This window comes from Ahaetulla prasina, chromosome 6 (assembly GCF_028640845.1).
Source record: "Ahaetulla prasina isolate Xishuangbanna chromosome 6, ASM2864084v1, whole genome shotgun sequence".
Classification (NCBI taxonomy): Eukaryota; Metazoa; Chordata; class Lepidosauria; order Squamata; family Colubridae; genus Ahaetulla; species Ahaetulla prasina.
In genome coordinates, this window is record NC_080544.1 from 83207441 (window position 1) to 83223921 (window position 16481).

The window sequence follows — 16481 nt, forward strand, 5'->3', positions numbered from 1 at the left end:
CAAAGATTTTAAATGTGAGGACTGGTTGTAAACATATTTTTATCACTGTCATAATTGCGGTCACTAAATGGGCCAGTCTCTAATCGAGAACTACCTGCATAGTTTTGTAAAATCCAGAATGAAAGAATTTTCTAAAGTGCCTTTTACGTCCTCTGTAATATGATGATCTATTTCTATCTAAATGTTATTTAACTAAATAACATGTAAATAATATTAAATTAGAGCTAATTGTATATGGCTTATAAATTGGTTTATTTTAATTTCTGTTACCTTACATATTATTATTATATGTACTGAATTTGGCCTAAAAGAGTCTTTTTAATTTCCTTGCTGCCATCTAGTGATTTATGAGACCCAGTGGCTCAGTGGTTAAGAGACTGACTCTTAGACCATTAAATGTCTATAGCTCGGCGGTTCAAAACCAGATTAAGTGAGCTCCTGTCACTTGTCCCAACCCCTTCCAACTAAGCAGATTTGTCATGCCCCTGTTGGAGTCTGACACGGAAGACGAACAGCTGGCAGAGAGCGGGAGAGTGGCTCGGTTGGCTGTGGAGGAAACTGGGGAAGGGCAAAGTCAGGCTGGGCAGAGCAGGGGAGAGGTAGAAACAGGGAGAGGGGGTTCAGATGAAGACCAAGGCCCACCCCCTCCTCATCCTATGGTGCGCAGGGAAGAACGCAGAAGAGAGCAACATGGGTTGCATGGCTTATGAGGAAGGAAAAGGCCCCGATTCACAAGGCACACCTGGGGATAGAGTTTAAAGGAAAAGCAGTTGGGAGAGGTGTTTGCCAGGAACAAACACTGAATTCATCTAGTGTTGAGAGTTGTGGCCTGCATTCCTGGCATTCCTCCTGACTATTTGAATTAGTGCCGTGCTTTTGTGTGCTTATCTTGTCTTGCTGGAATTATTGCCGTGATTCTTCACTTCTGGGACTCATTATCTTGCCTTGCTGGAGTGATTGATTGCAGTCATTCGGCTTATAGCAGCGGTTCTCAACCTGTGGGTCGCGACCCCTTTGGGGGTCGAATGATGATTTGCCAGGGGTCGCCTAAGACCATCGGAAATATGGGACGTATACTTGCGAGTCGAAGAATCACGCTCCAATGGTTGACTCCACAAGCCAGCTGCAGGGTCTTCAAATTGCTAGCCTAATCTGGCTTCAGGCGCGATAAACTTAATAGGGGAGGAGTCTCTGCTTTAATGCCTCCGTCCTCAAGGCAATCGCAAGCAGTTCAGATCGCTAGCAAATACGGCTTCAGGCGCGATAAATTCAAAATGAAAATAATTTTATGGTTGGGGTCGCCACATCGTGGGGAATTGTATTAAAGGGGTCGCCACATCGTGGGGAATTGTATTAAAGAGGTCGCAGCACTATAAAGGTTGAGAACCACTGACTTATAGTGTTTGGACTGGAGTATCTGCAGTAGAAGCTGTTGCAGGTTTGTAGGAGAACTTTTCTCCAGGCAGAGAGTAAATGGGATGTTTGGGGCAAAGTTGGTACCAATAAAGGGACTCATACCAGTTTTCTGGCTGTGTTGCCTTTGTGCCACGTCCTGGGTCATCACAAGTTTGAAAACATATGCAAGTAGATGAATAGGTACCCCATATAAGCATATGTTTTACCGTGTAGTCTATGCTGCGGTTTGATATCATGCTGGGCAACCTGACTCTCTAAAGTTGGTCACGAATAGCAGAGTAAAACCCTCAGGGACACCTTTACATTTACTTTTTCTACATGGTGATTATCCCAATTTTTACAGCCCAGATTAATATTGTGGAAACATAGACAACATATAGTTGAATTGGTATATTCAAAACAGTTTAATGGGTTAACACAGTTATTGTACTGAGGTAGTTGAAATTGAGCTTTGGTTTGCTTCTAACATAGGCATTTGTTTGCCAGCTCACAAGGCTTGTTAAACTCAGTCAGCAGCAGTGGTGGGTTGCTACTGGTTCGGTCTGATTCTTGAGAACCGGTAGTAAAGACAGCAGGAGGCTCTGTCCACCTGCACGGACATCATCATAGACGATCTGTGCATGCGCAAAAGCATGTGCTCCCATTGTGAACTGGTAGTGAAGATAAGTGGAACCCATCCCTGGTCAGCAGGTAATGAAAAACCTCATGACATTAATAACAAAAATAATACCAAATACAAAGGAGGTAGTTGAGAATCTATATGGAGTATTATTTCATTTATATTACAAGTGGATAAGCAGAATTCTGTAATAAATAATGGCATGGGAGTGAACAGGGAAGAGATATTATCCAGTTTAGAGGTAATTCTTAAAAACCAATGTGTTGGTGCATGTGTTGAGTGAAAAGCCAGGCAAACTTGTATCATGATAGCATTCTCAGCCTCTAAACAGTTGAAGTTCAGAGTCTTTCAGTAGAAAATACAAGGTTGCAATGAATGATTGGTGATATCAATTGCTCATTAACACAATACTTTTTATTTTGCATTTTAAAATCTTGTTTGTTACTTACAAGTTGTTTAAGTAATACTTTTGCAAGAATTAATGTTCATATCAGTTAAATTCCAGATGTGAAACTGCAACCTGGGCAACTGGAGAAGGGACACAGGTTCCATCAGTCATCCATGATCACTATTTTGACTTATTTTGACCCCCCCCATCAGATAATCCTGCAAACCTCCTCCACTCTTGGAATGCATTCCTTAACAAAGTGTGTAAAAGCTGGTGTGGCCACTGAGCCATTTGAGACCAGTGCCAGCGCAAGGTGCCCCTTGGCAACATTGACTGATGACTCCACATCCTGCTGATGTGAAGATTTACACTTTGTAATGATTCAGATGAAGAAGTGGTGCTGATATTCCCTAGATTTTGGCATGTTAAGCCAGTGCCTGCTCAGCTTTGGCCTAAAGAAACCTTGCTTGTGACAAAAATGTTTAGATTTTTTTAATTGTAACAATACTAAAGGGATTTATTACAAGTTTGTTCATATGGATTACTTGTCCTCGTTTTCATAGTTCCTGTTCTGTCCCCCTCCCCACCTCACAGAGAAGACGCAGAGACACGTGTCCCACAGTCCTTTATATTTACAACAGACCTGACTTTCTGTAGTGGATGACAGACTTGGCAGCGACAGTGCAAAGGCCTGCCAAGTTCCGAGTTCCTTATCTCTTATGGAGACAGAAGCCGATGTGTCCAAAATCCATTGCCAAGAGTTCACAGAAAAATCCTTTGCACAGTCCAGGCCTTTTAACTCCTAAACTGCAGTTCACACTTGGTAGCTTTTTGTCCGTCACAAGGGCCACCCGCTTTTATCCCCTGTGGGGTGTGGCTCAGTGACTCAGCAATCTCTGGGTCTGCCATACCTCTTCCTTTGCTGCGCATGCTTATCTTTTCATCGCTGCCTCGGGTCAATCCAGGATTGATCTTCAACAGCTGAAACCTGAGGTGTTGCCAGGGAGGAGGAGGGTCCGGGAGAGGAAGGCCTTGTCAGCTCCTCCTCCTGGCCTGCAGCTGGAACCTGGGGTGGTGCCAGAGAGGAGGGTCCTGGAGAGGGAGGCCTTGTTGGCTCCTCCCCATCACTTTCAGAGTCATCCTCCTCCATGAGGACAGACTTGGGGGCCAGAGTCACAACAGTTCCTTTATTTATCATAATCAAATTATTTTCTCTCTGTCTCTTTCTGAAATAGAACTCTCACTTAGTTTTTAAACCCTACCACTGCTGACTCAATATATATCATTTATGTTCTCAAGTTGTATAAACTTCACATTTGTTCTTGCAGGACAAAATGCTTTAGTCATTCAACTTCTGCAGTTTTACTCTTTGATTCTTTTACATTCTAAATGAGATTTATTTGTTCCTAGCAAGAATGATTACAGGTAATACTTGACTTAACAAGCATTTCTTTAATGACTGTTCAACGCTACATTAGCTTTGAAAAAAGTGACCTATGACCCTTTTTCACTTTTACCACTGTTGCAGTATCGTCATGGTCACATGGTCAAAAGTCAGACATTTCAACTGTTAACTGTTTATAATGGTTGCAGTGTCCAAGGATCATGTGATCACCTTTTGTGACGACCTAATAAGCAAAGTCAATTTGGAAGACAGATTCACTTAGCTATGTTACTAACTTAACAGCTGCAGTGATTCAAGAAAGTCATAAAATGGGGCAAAACTCACTTAATAAATTTCTCACTTAGTAACAGAAATTTTGGGCCCAATTGTGGTCATAAGTCGCGAATACCTGTGCTGTTATGCATTATGGTTTGCTAGCATATATTAACAAGGTATCCTTCATATGTTCATCACATGGAATTGGTCCTCCGTATAGGTTCTTTGGTTGTGTCCTCAAGGTTGCATTAAATTGAGAATTTCCAATCTCCTAATATAAAATCACCAATAGATGAGATAATTGATATTCAGCCAAGCCTTTCAAGCTTTTCAATGTAAACATGGAATTGAAGGCTTCTGCCATTGCCTGGACATTGTTGGACATCTGCTCACATTGTAGAACATCTGCTCACAACAATTTGCCTCCAGAAGTTGTGAATGCTCCAATACTGGAAGTTTTTAAAAAGAGATGGGACAACCATTTGTCTGAAAAGGTATAGGGTTTCTGCCTAAGCAGGGGGTTGGACTTGAAGACTCTCAAGGTCCCCTCCAACTCTGTTATTCTATTCTATTCTACATTAGTAAAGGCCACTGCTAGCATTTACAGGGATAGTGTCAAATCCATGTAAGGTGTAGGTAACTCATGATTCAGTGGCCACATAACTTGCCTTCTTCTATCACTTATTATTCAGCAATATCCTCTTCCTTTCTTATTCATGCTGTTCTAGGAGGTATTCATAATTAATATTTGAGCACGTATTAATACATAGGCCTGATGGTGTTTGTCAATAAATTTTCATTATATTCCTTCTCGAAACACCAACTCTTTTCAATTATCCTTTCAGATTTCTGAAATCTTTAGAGGTATGAATAATGCATATTATGTACAGTGCAAGTGATGTACTGAAGTTTCATGGTTCACAAGATACCTAGTTTGTTTACAATAATTTCTGTTTTGATGGTAATATGTTTCAGCATGAGATTATCTTCATGCTGATAATGGAGGAATTAAAAATTTATATTTGATACGTTTGCATTTATTTGAATAGGCAGCTGCTTGCCAGAATTGTTTCTGATTACATAACCACACTGCTATAGGAATTTGAGTTAATACTCATGAACAAATAATTATACAAAATAAATTTACAGCTTTATTGTTCAGATAGCTTGATGGTACCTTGGAGAGAAATTATAGTATAAAGAAGACTTATAGTTTTAATAAATTCTTTAATGAACAGCCTTACTGTAGCACATCTGTTTTTATAAAAATGCAAAAGAACTATAGGCAGCCCTCAACTTACAACCACAATTCCTGTTCTAAGCAAGGCAGATGTTAAGTGAGCCACACCTGATTTACACCTTTTTTTGCCATTGTTGTTAAATGAATCACTGCAGTTGCTAAATAAATTATGCTGCAATTGACTTCCTTCATTGATTGTTTATCAGAAAGCATCTGGGAAGTTCACAATTGCTAATAATATGACCCTGGGATGCTGCAACTGTTGTGAATACATGCTGGTTGCCAAGTGTCCAAAGTTTAAACACTTGATCATTGTAAGTGTGAGGACCAGTTATAAGTCATTGTATTAGTACTGTTGTAATTTTGAACAGTTGTAAGTCAAAGGCTATGTATAAACAGCCTGAATATTATATGAATAACACTTTCCCCATCAATTTTGTGTGAGATATAATATAACAACGGAGTTGGAAGGGACTTTGGAGGCCTTCTAGTCCAACCCCCTGCCCAGGCAGGAAACCCTACACCATCTCAGCCAAATAATATAAAGGCTATTCTTATAGGAAGGATAATTTAAAGGAGTTATATCAAGAATTTTTGAAATGGTAAGACATGGAAAAAGCAAATGATGATAATGATTGAAAGAACAACTGAAAAGAGCTGAGTCTGTAGAAATGTACTGTAGAATCAGGGGAGAAATCCAGCATGTTCTGACAGGTTCTGGAGAACCAGTAGCGGAAATTTTGAATAGTTCGGAGAACTGGTAAATACCACCTCTGGCTGACCCCAGAGGGGGGTGGGAATGGAGATTTTGCAGTCTCCTTCCCCTGCCAAGCTCACCAAGCCACGCCCACAAGCCACACCATGCCCACCAAGCTACGCCCACAGAACCAGTAGTAAAAAAAATTGGATTTCACCACTGTGCAGAATGATATTGTATACTTTATGCTAGTATATTTTGTAGACTGCAATATACTTAAAAATCATAGAATTGGAAGAACTCTCAATTATTCTACCAAAGGTGGGTTTTTTTTCCCAGGAGGCAATCTTTGGGACAACTATGACCTGGATAACTGAGAATCTCAATTATTGTATAGTTCAATTCCCATTAATACAGGTAGTCCTTGACTTACAATCATGATTAAGCCCATCATTTCTATTGTTAAGCGAGACATTTGTTAAGTGAATTTTGCTTCATTTTATAACTTTCTTGCCAAACTTGTTAAGTGAAGCACTGCAGTTGATAAATTGGTTAAACGATTGTCAAGTGAATTTTGCTTCCCCATTGATTTTGCTTGTTAGAACAGGAATCACATGACTTGGGACGCAGTAACAATCATAAGTATGAATCACTTGCCAAGCATCACATGATCATGAGGATGCTACAAGGGTCGTAAGTGTGAAAAATGGTCATAAGTCCCTTTTTCCCCAGTATCTCTGTAACTGTGAATGGTCATTAAATGAACTGTTGTAAGTTGAGGACTACCTGTATAAGAAAGCCACTGCTCAGCACCCCTTAGGACTGATTCTAGCCTGTGTTTGAAAACTTGTAGTGATAGAGAGTCCATCATTTCTGAAGCAATTTATTGTATTGCGAAATAGGTCCTACCATCTGGAATTTTTGTGTGCACTCAGCATACTTTTTGCTTTGTAATTTGAATTAATTGGTGTGCAATACTTAAGTTATGCAATGGAGAGGCATACACTGTGGGAATGACCAACCAGATTGAGGTTTTACTCTAGTTTCAAAGGAAAAAGTACAAACAAGGTGCGCTCTTACAAATGTAAAAACAAGAACTTGGTGAAAGGAACAAGAATTAAAGAGAAAAAAGTGCCTTGCCAAAGTGCTGGAGGCAAAAGACGATTTATTTTTTCCTTCACAGCAAACCAAAGATAGTACTGCTTCTTAAAAGGAAGGAAGCTTTTTTGCAGGGTTTGAAACTGACACCATCTAAAAATAAAGCAAAAGACATGTTTTCCCTGATTATTTTTGGATTTAGAACCTTCCTCCTAGCATCAGAATTTTGATTTTTTAATTTTAATGCCCCAGAATTCTGAGATTTCTTGAAAATAATGAAATAAAAAAGTTTAACTAACAGCATAATCTGTTTTGGCTTTTAGTGCTAAACTGATTTTGAACTCATAAATGTGCACTAATACTTCTGATAATGAATTAGGATTATGCCTCAATTTATCTGTGAAGCTGTTTGTTGTAAATACAATACGACTGCCATTCTGAAAAGCTGATTTAGTGAACTTAAGCATGTACGTGAACATTTTTTCCTCTTTTTTTGTAAGCATTTTTGAAAACGAGAAACAGTACTGATTTCTTTGTAAAAAGGAAAGACACTGACAAAAATTTAAGGAGCAGAAAATTTAGTTGCAATTAATTACTTTTGAAAGTAACAAATGTTGTTAGCAAATTATGTATCTCCTATACCTGTACTTTTTTGTGTGTTTCCTTAGTGATGGCTCCATATGCCTCTGTTAAATTGCAGTTATTTTTAAGTCCAGTTCTCTAATTTATCCAGATTGTTTCACATTTTATTTCTTTTGATTTATTCACTAAGTCAAGCTGAGTCAGCTGAAGTGCTCATAAGCATTTTCTCCACTTCAACCAAATTATTAATAAACTGTATTGAAAATCACTAGGCCCAGGAGCCAACAACAACAATAATAATTGTATTATTTATCCTATTGTTTTCAAAATTGGCTTATGGTTATTACTACACTGTTTTCACAGAGGTATAATATAGAACCACAGATATAAATAATAGGTTATTTTTTAATAGTAAGCTTAAATTTACATCAATCTGATCTTTGAAAGAATAAAAATGCAATGTCTCCCTTTTGTCTCAATCAAACTTCCTATAAATTGATCACTGTTATAAATTATTTTAGGCATTGCCTAAAAGTTTTTATTTATAAAAAAATATTTTCATAAGTTACTTCACTAATATCAATTTAGTGACAATTCTAGCTTTCTTGGTATCCTCTTTCCAACTGTTGCTAACTATTCTTCCTTGTTTTTCTCTCCTTTTCATTTCTTATAGATGTCCTTTTTTTTCATTTTCAGTTTTTAATTAATCTGTCAGGCATTGATTGGCATAATAAAAAATTGAAAGGATTTACATAAATCTCTGCATAGCTTTAAATCTTTTCCAAAGAGCATGATGTTCTTTAAATAACAACAACAACAACAACAATATACTATTTGTCATTTGTTCAGTTTTTCAAGTTCAATAAAATAAAAATGTTATCTCTTATCGGCATGATATATTGTAAAGTGGAAGGTAACTTCTAAGAAAATTTTCTTTTTTTTCCTGGAACAATAGTTCTGAAAGATTGATTGTCTGTCAAACTAATGAATCTAATTGTCCTTAATTTTACTCATTAGGTTCTCCGATAATGGAGACCTCATTCTAAATTGCAGCTGCTTATGTTTGCAGAACATGACCATAGATTTTGGCTTAATGTGCAAGATGTCACTTGTTTAATATTATGCCAAGTATATTACTAAGCAGAATTCATCAAATAGGAGCATATATGTTTTGATCTGAAAAGCTTAGATGTACATATTAAATTACACAATCCATTGAAAATATCAAATACAGTGCAAAATGGAGAAGGCAAATAATAACAAATGTATTTGAAAATTATATTTCTAATTAGAAAATTAGAAAACAAATGAAAGTTTATTTATTAATTTTTGTTTTATAAAATACATGCTGCATAAATATAATTATATAATTGTAAAACACATTGTGCTGTATTTTAAATATATTGCGAAGTTCTCCATAGCTTTGAAGGTCTAGAAATACTTACAGAAAATCTAGAAAACATACTAAAAACGTTTTCACAAAGGCTTCTTTCAAAATGCATAGTACAGTATAAAGTACTTAAATATAAGATGGCCTGATGCAGAGGTAGAGAATAATTCAGTAATGTATTATAGATATATTTCTGAAGGATGAATATTCAAATGTCATATTGAGAGAAGTGTAAAAGACTATTAACATTTGTGAACACATGTTTACCATCTTCTGATGAGTATGGATTTAGTTCAGGGATGGGTTCTAAATTTTTTTACTACCGGTTCTGTGGGCATGGCTTGATGGTCATGTGACAGTGGGCATGACTTGATGGTCATATGATTAGGTAGGCATGGCAATTTGATGTCACTCATGTCAAGGGGTGCCTCGTCTGGCCCCTCCACTCCCAGCCATTCCTTGTCACACCCAGCCTCAACGTATCTATAGTTCTGCAAAAATGTTGTTCACCTTTTTTCAGCTTTATTATCTATATACTATGGATGCACTTTCATGGACCACTGAAAGGAGGAAATGGCTCACATGCTTTGCCCAAGAGTGTGTTAGGCAACAGGCTTTTAAGGGCCTGCCAGAAAGAAAGGTGGGGGGGGGCAATGTATTTTCCAAAGCACCAGAAGGCAAAACAAGAAGCAATGGATGGAAACTGAACAAAGAGAGAAGCAACCTAAAACTAAGGAGAAACTTCCTGACAGTGTGAACCAATATAGGTTTCAGTCATAATTTCACATATAAAACAGCCATTCGTGTAATACAACCTGCATATTGTTCAAAACAGTCATTAGTATTATGGCTGATGTTTGACAGCAAGCCTAAAATCCCCATTCTCTCCCCATTTCAGGGGAAGGTTACTTCAAAATCCCCATTCCCGCCCCACCCCACTAATCAAACTCCCCCTCTTCATTTCCCAAATAAAATATTACTCATGAGAAAAGGCTCCCAGATAAGCAAGGAAAAATCAAGCTAACAAGGAACCTGCCTGGAATTCCACATTCCTGCCAGCTGCATAACGGAAACTGTGTAAGCAGAAAACAGCTACCGGTGCTTAGAGATAATAGAAAGTGGAAGCCGGAAGTAAAATAGAAGTTATGTTACATAAAACCCCAAATTCCCACCTATGGTAGATATTGCTAAGAATTTTTGGAGTGGTAATGGTATTGCTGTTATATAATTTCCTATGTTTTTGCTTACTTGAATATATTGTAATCTCTCTTAAACAGAAGATTATTTTTGAGAAAACTTGCATTGGATTATCTTCTAAATTTAATATGTAGGCCAAACATAACACTTATTTATGTCAAAATTATACATTTTATATTGTTTAAAGCAGATTTATTTATAATAGAAAAAAACCAATAATTATAATTTGTTATCTATCTGATCACTCTAACTAAAAATGCATATGATGATGATCATTATTAGCCTTTCTACCACTAATCTTTATGGGAATAAGAAATGGATTTGTATCAGTTTGTAATTACTAGTTTCTAGACATTTCTTTAGGCTACATTTAAAGCTTGAACTACTTCAAGGCTATGTACATAGCATTAAAAAGTATAATAATACAGATAAAATCAGTAAAAATAATAAAGGGGAATGACGATAACTAAAAACAACCTCCCAAAAATACTATTTAAAGAAATCCAAATATTTTTTTCAAAGGAAGGGAGACAAGAGCTTCACAGAGTGGAAACTCATCCCAAATTGGAGGATGGTTATTGAAAAAAACCCACATGGTGTATGTATAACCTTAAGAGCCAGAAATGCTTGTAGCAAGTCAAAAGAATTTCTCTCGAGAAAAAAAACATTGGGACTTATTGGTATGGGTAAAGATAATCTTTTATGTAATCTGGATCAAGTTCATTGCAACATTAAAGATTAAAATCATAACCATTTTAGAAATGCAATATTACCAATCAGACACATCTTGGACAATAGCAGAAACACATACAGATTGTTTCCAAAATAGAATTGAGAAGAACCCGAATATGTATCTATTTCCAACATTTATTTAGTTCACTCAGAAACACCATTCTCTAGATGGTTTACATAATATCATAATATGTAATGCAAAATGTACTGATACAGAATAGTAGAACAATTATTTTTTAAAAGTTTGGGAGAATACTGAAATATTTATCTGCTACCAAATGATTACATTAAAAAAATCCCAGTCAAAATACCATTTAATATGAATGAATTGATAGTAACCAAAATGGTCAAAGAAAGTGCATAGTCTAAAGCAGGAGTGTCAAACTCAAGGCCCGGGGGCCAGATCCGGCCCATGTGGTCCTTAGATCTGGCTCATGGGGCCACCCTGGAAACAGCGAAGGACTGGCCCAAGGTGCCTCTGCCAGTGAAAACAGTGCTAAGGAGGGCTGCATGTGGCAGAGGTTTACAGGAGACCATCACAGCCAAAAACAGAGCTTGGGAGCCTGTTTTCTCTGGCAGAGCACTCAGGCCACCGCAGGTTCCCTGGACATGAGTGACATCGAGCTCGCCATTCCCACCTTGGCCACGCCCACTTTACCCCCCCGCCCAGGTCAAACACAACCCTGATATGGCCCTCAATGAAATTGAGTTTGACACCCCTGGTCTAAAACCAAAACTGGAGTACAGATCTGTATTCTGTTGTGAAGCAAAAGTATGGTACTAAACAAAACTATTTTTCAATTTAAGAAAACAATATTGTTTCTCAAAGAAATGTACTATGATAACAGCACTGTGATCTTCTTTCTGAAATACCTGCAGATAACAAGCATTGTTCTATTTTCCCACATAAGAAAATACACAAGTCAAGTACGACATATTAGCCAAGCATAGAGGAACGTTATTTAATCTTTTTCTATTAATAACCTGCAATTGGCATTTAAAAACAGTTTCCAACACTCATTCACAGAAAATAGAACATCTATGTAGATATTCCAGTATCCAATGCCAGGGTTGGACTTTCCTGAATGATATACCTGGATTTTTGTAATTTAAAACAAAACACTTTTTCCAGAAATTTCCGGCATAAGAACACGTATATTAAAGGATCCATACATATATTTGCAGTAGCTAACCAGAGAGTGGTTTCTTTGCCTATGAATAATTGATTCTGTTTAGCACAACTCATGCTCTGGCCACTTTGGCTAAGAGTATAAGGTACACGAACAAAATGATAAGGGGCAAAACAGATGAAAAAAACAGCTACAATTATAAACACCTTACTTTTGGCTCTTTGTTTAATTTTACAGTCTGCTGTCTTGGTTCTTTTATAAGAGCTATAAATCTTTTTAGCAATAATTACATAAAATAGAAGCATCAGTGTCAGCACAGTATAGAAGATGATTTGACAGATGTAATTGACAGCTTCATGCCATTTTAGTCCCAAGTCACTTTTCAACGATGCACACTTCCTCACTGGGAGAGAGGTAGCCTCACGGTCTGTCAAAATCACATTGGGCAGGGAGAGGATGAAGAAAAAGAGCCAGACAGACCATGAAATCACTTTAGCCGAAGTGATCTTATGCAACCAGAACTTCCCAAAGGGCTGAATGATCTTGAGAAACCTATCTAAGGAAATAAGTCCAAGCAGTACTATGCTTATATACATGGTCTGGTAAAACATTACAGCTGAAAAACGACAAACAAATGCTTTAAGTTGCCAGAACCCTATTTCAGAATCTGTGAGAATCTTGAAAGGTAGCATGAGTGTCATGATGGTATCGGAAACCACAGTGTTCTTAAGATACACAATGAAACTTGAAGTGGTTGGAATCTGGAAAAAAACAATGACAGCCACGCTGTTCAGTAGAAATCCCACAAGGAAAAGAATGCTGTACAAAATTGGAAATACAACATGAGATGTCCTGGTATCTCGGGGGCATTGCCCTGAGAGGGATGTCCAGTTGGAAGCGTTGATACTTCCGTTCATGGTTTAAGCAGGAATCTGGGGAAAATAATATTTATAGTAAATAAGTACCTTTGAGTAAAGGTTTTACTTAAAAAAAAAAGTACAAAAGTAAGAAAACTGGAAACCACCTAGACTTTACCACAAAATAGAACCATTTTGGATTGCCGGGAGCAATACATACATTTTGATAACATATATGACATTACATCATTTGGGATTTTTCATATCAAAAAAAGAGGTTTAGTTCTTTATGTGGTTAAGAATTATGTGAACCCGATTCTACACTTGGGTGCAAAGTAGAAGGATGGGGGAATTTGCTCACATGGGAAAAATGATCTGAGGTTTTTTTCCCCACAGATATTCCAGAACCATAGACAGCAAAGCAATTACATTATTTCTTTGAATAACATTACTTATAGATTATCATATACATTCAGCTCCAGGAATAGAAAATAGATTATTTAAGATACAAAAAAAATAATAATTAAAAAATTACTCACCAGTTTAAAAAAGCATAAAAGTAATGTTGGAAAAGCCTTTTCACTGGGTTATCTGCTGGGTTTCATTGGCCTTGGAAAAAAAAAGGTGCACAAGAAAATCCTGGCATTTAGGTTAAGTACTTGTGGAAAGAGATATTCCTCCAATTAGGTAGACCTCCGAGCTGGAAAACTGCTTAAAGCTCAGAACCAACAGTTTGGCTGAAGAAATGAACTGGCTGCACATTCTGTTTGGCTGTTTTTGTTTCCTAGAAAAGGAAGTTAAAAAGCCAAAGGTTTTGGTGGCAATTGTGGTAATCCAACTTAATGAATTCACTTTAACAAAAGACAGGATGGAAACTGCATGCATACATTTGGACAGCTGCTAATGTTACACAAATGCCAAATGGGAAATGTGTTTGCCATATTTCTTAACCCATAGTCCCTCCCCCCACCAAAAAATTTACAGATGTGCATTTGTGATACAAATATAAATACTTGTGTTAAACATACACTGAGACGTTCAGGTAGAGCCAGTGGAAGACTAAGCAAAACAAAAGCAATAAAATAATTCCATTGCATTTCTGAATGCAATCCTTCCTTCTTTATAAATGATTTCTGAGATTTTGTTGTATATATTTGTAAATGCCATCCTGAGAAGGTTCAAGATTGCTGGAAAAGCAATACATCTGAAGCAGAGAGCAGGATCTGTGCCTCCTGAAGAATACTGTGCTGCGTTCATGTACAGTTTTATGTGTATGATAGGATAGTTTTTGGTTAAAAATTTGGTTGGTTTTCCTATGCATTAGTGTGTTATGGGAACCCAGCCTTTACAATTAGTTCATGTTCAATGTTGTATGTGAGTCAAAAAATGGGTTAACTTATTAAATGGTGAGCGTAATTTCTTTTTTACATCTGGCTATATAGTCTTTTATAAACAGCAGCATTTTTCTCTGAAGGGATTGAAGTCCTTGGATTAGTTGAGTTTGTATCATATTTCTACTTCAAAAAGTAAATTAGATGATTAAATTGGTCAGTTTAGATAGCTCAGTATTGTTTTTTTATTACTGGCTTTTGAATTTTTACTGAGTTCCAAGTATGACATAAGCTGTACTTTAAGAAACTTCCTCTTTCCGTAAAAAGACAAAGATTCTGCTCTGTGCTCCAGACCAGATGGCTTCTTTGGAGCACAGCTATTGATAACTTGGGTGGCCTTAAAATGGTCACATTTTTTCATTTTCTTCCATATTCTCTCTTTCTAACCCATCCAATGGGACTGTTGTCACCATAAGTAAACAGAGAACACTATAAATTCCCCACAATTTCCTGAAGAAGTGAAATAAGAATAAATAATAAATATGATTTAGCCAACCAATTCTGATTTTGTCCAAATTATAAGAAATGCCTTTCCTTGAAATCTTACTGTATTGTATTCAGAAGTTTTCCACATACTGTATGCACTGACTAGCAACTATTAGTATTTTCTCAACTGAAAATCTCACAAGAGATGTTATATCCCAGTGATAGCTAACCTTTTTGCCGTCGCATGCCAGAAGCGGGGAGAACACGGGGGGGGTGTTCATGTGGGTGTGTGCCCATACGCATAATTCAATGCGTCCATGCATGTGCATGCAACCCCCCCGCTCCCCCTGCTTTTGGCACGCGATGGCATGGTGGGCCCAGTAGGCCTGTTTTTCGCCTCCCCCAGGCTTTCTACGAGCCTGGGGATGGTGAAAACGTCCTTCCCCACATCCCTGGAGGCCCCCCGGAGGCCAGAAATGGGCTGTTTCCCAACTTCCAGTGAGCCAGGAAGGCCTGAAAATCAATTGGCTGGTGCATGCATGCGTGCTGGAGCTCAGCTAGGACAACGCTCGCGTGCCCACAAATATGGCTCCGGGTGCCACTTGTGGCACGCTTGCCATAGGTTTGCCATCATGGTTATATCCTATCCCAAATAAATAACATGGCTAAAGTTAATGAAATATTTCATATGGAAATAACACATTTGAAAACTCTTTTAACAATTTTATGACCTTAGGTATTTCTCTCTGTAGCTTGATAATAATCATAATATTGATGTTAATGATCCATAAGGTGAGAATAAAATTACTTACCTCTCTGTGAAGAAGTACTGGACTGGCGTTAGACTTTGAAATGTAGACAGAAAAACTTAGTTTTGTAAGCAGTTTTGTTGTAGGTTTGTTCCTCTTTTTTTATAAGCCTGGCTTCTCCTCTCTATAATATCCCTCCCACTTCCCCCTATCTGGATCAAATGTTCCAAACCTCAAGAAAAATATTCGCCTATAAAATATTTGCAAGTATCTTACTCAATATGAAAAAGAAACACAGATTGCATGAAACATGGAACTGAGTTTGGTAAACCTGACAACGAAGAAAAGAATGCTGGGAAAAACTGATAACATGGGCAGGAAATACAGAAATAAGAAAAAAATGGCAGTATAATATCGAATGGCTGTATATGTCTGTGTTCTTTTCAGTAATTATTTTTAATTGGTAGTTTTGAGGATTCTAAATAATGTAAGAAGTCTGTAGAACACTGGATGTTGAATGGCAGTTTGTGTTCTATACAGTTGTAATGGCTAATGTCCACAGAGTGACTCAATTTTCTTTGTATTTTCTTTATATTTTTAGTTCTGTACAAAGATTCTTATTTTACGTGACAGAAGATAACAAATTACAAAATGACAGTGACCAATTTTTCTTTCTAGGTCACATAAAAATGTTTATAGAAATAAGTGGAAGTGTTGTTGGCACTATATAAAATGTTCTTTTCATTGACTAGTTCCAGAAAGTGAAAGTCCTATTCTGTGTCTCAGCAATACCTAAAGAAAGAGAAGTAGTGATGGCAGAAGAACATTTTCAATTGTATCACCCTATTTTCAAAGTTCTCGAAAGAATTTTAGCCAAAGCAACATCATTTTTCCCCAATACCATCCATT

At 37.2% G+C, this 16481-nt stretch overlaps 2 protein-coding genes across 4 annotated transcripts in view; one reads left to right on the plus strand and one right to left on the minus strand.

Moving 5' to 3' along the window:
- The window catches only part of MED12L (mediator complex subunit 12L), a 199280-nt gene that overhangs the window by 109328 nt on the left and 73471 nt on the right, over positions 1-16481 (plus strand). The gene's annotated exons all lie outside the window — the stretch shown is intronic.
- P2RY13 (purinergic receptor P2Y13) lies at positions 10048-15738 on the minus strand. Its single transcript, XM_058187105.1, has 3 exons — positions 15636-15738; positions 13546-13790; positions 10048-13081 (listed from the first exon to the last, which is right to left on the minus strand). The coding sequence occupies exon 3, from the start codon at positions 13064-13066 to the stop codon at positions 12059-12061; it is 1008 nt and encodes a 335-aa protein (XP_058043088.1). The 5' UTR covers positions 13067-13081; positions 13546-13790; positions 15636-15738; the 3' UTR covers positions 10048-12058.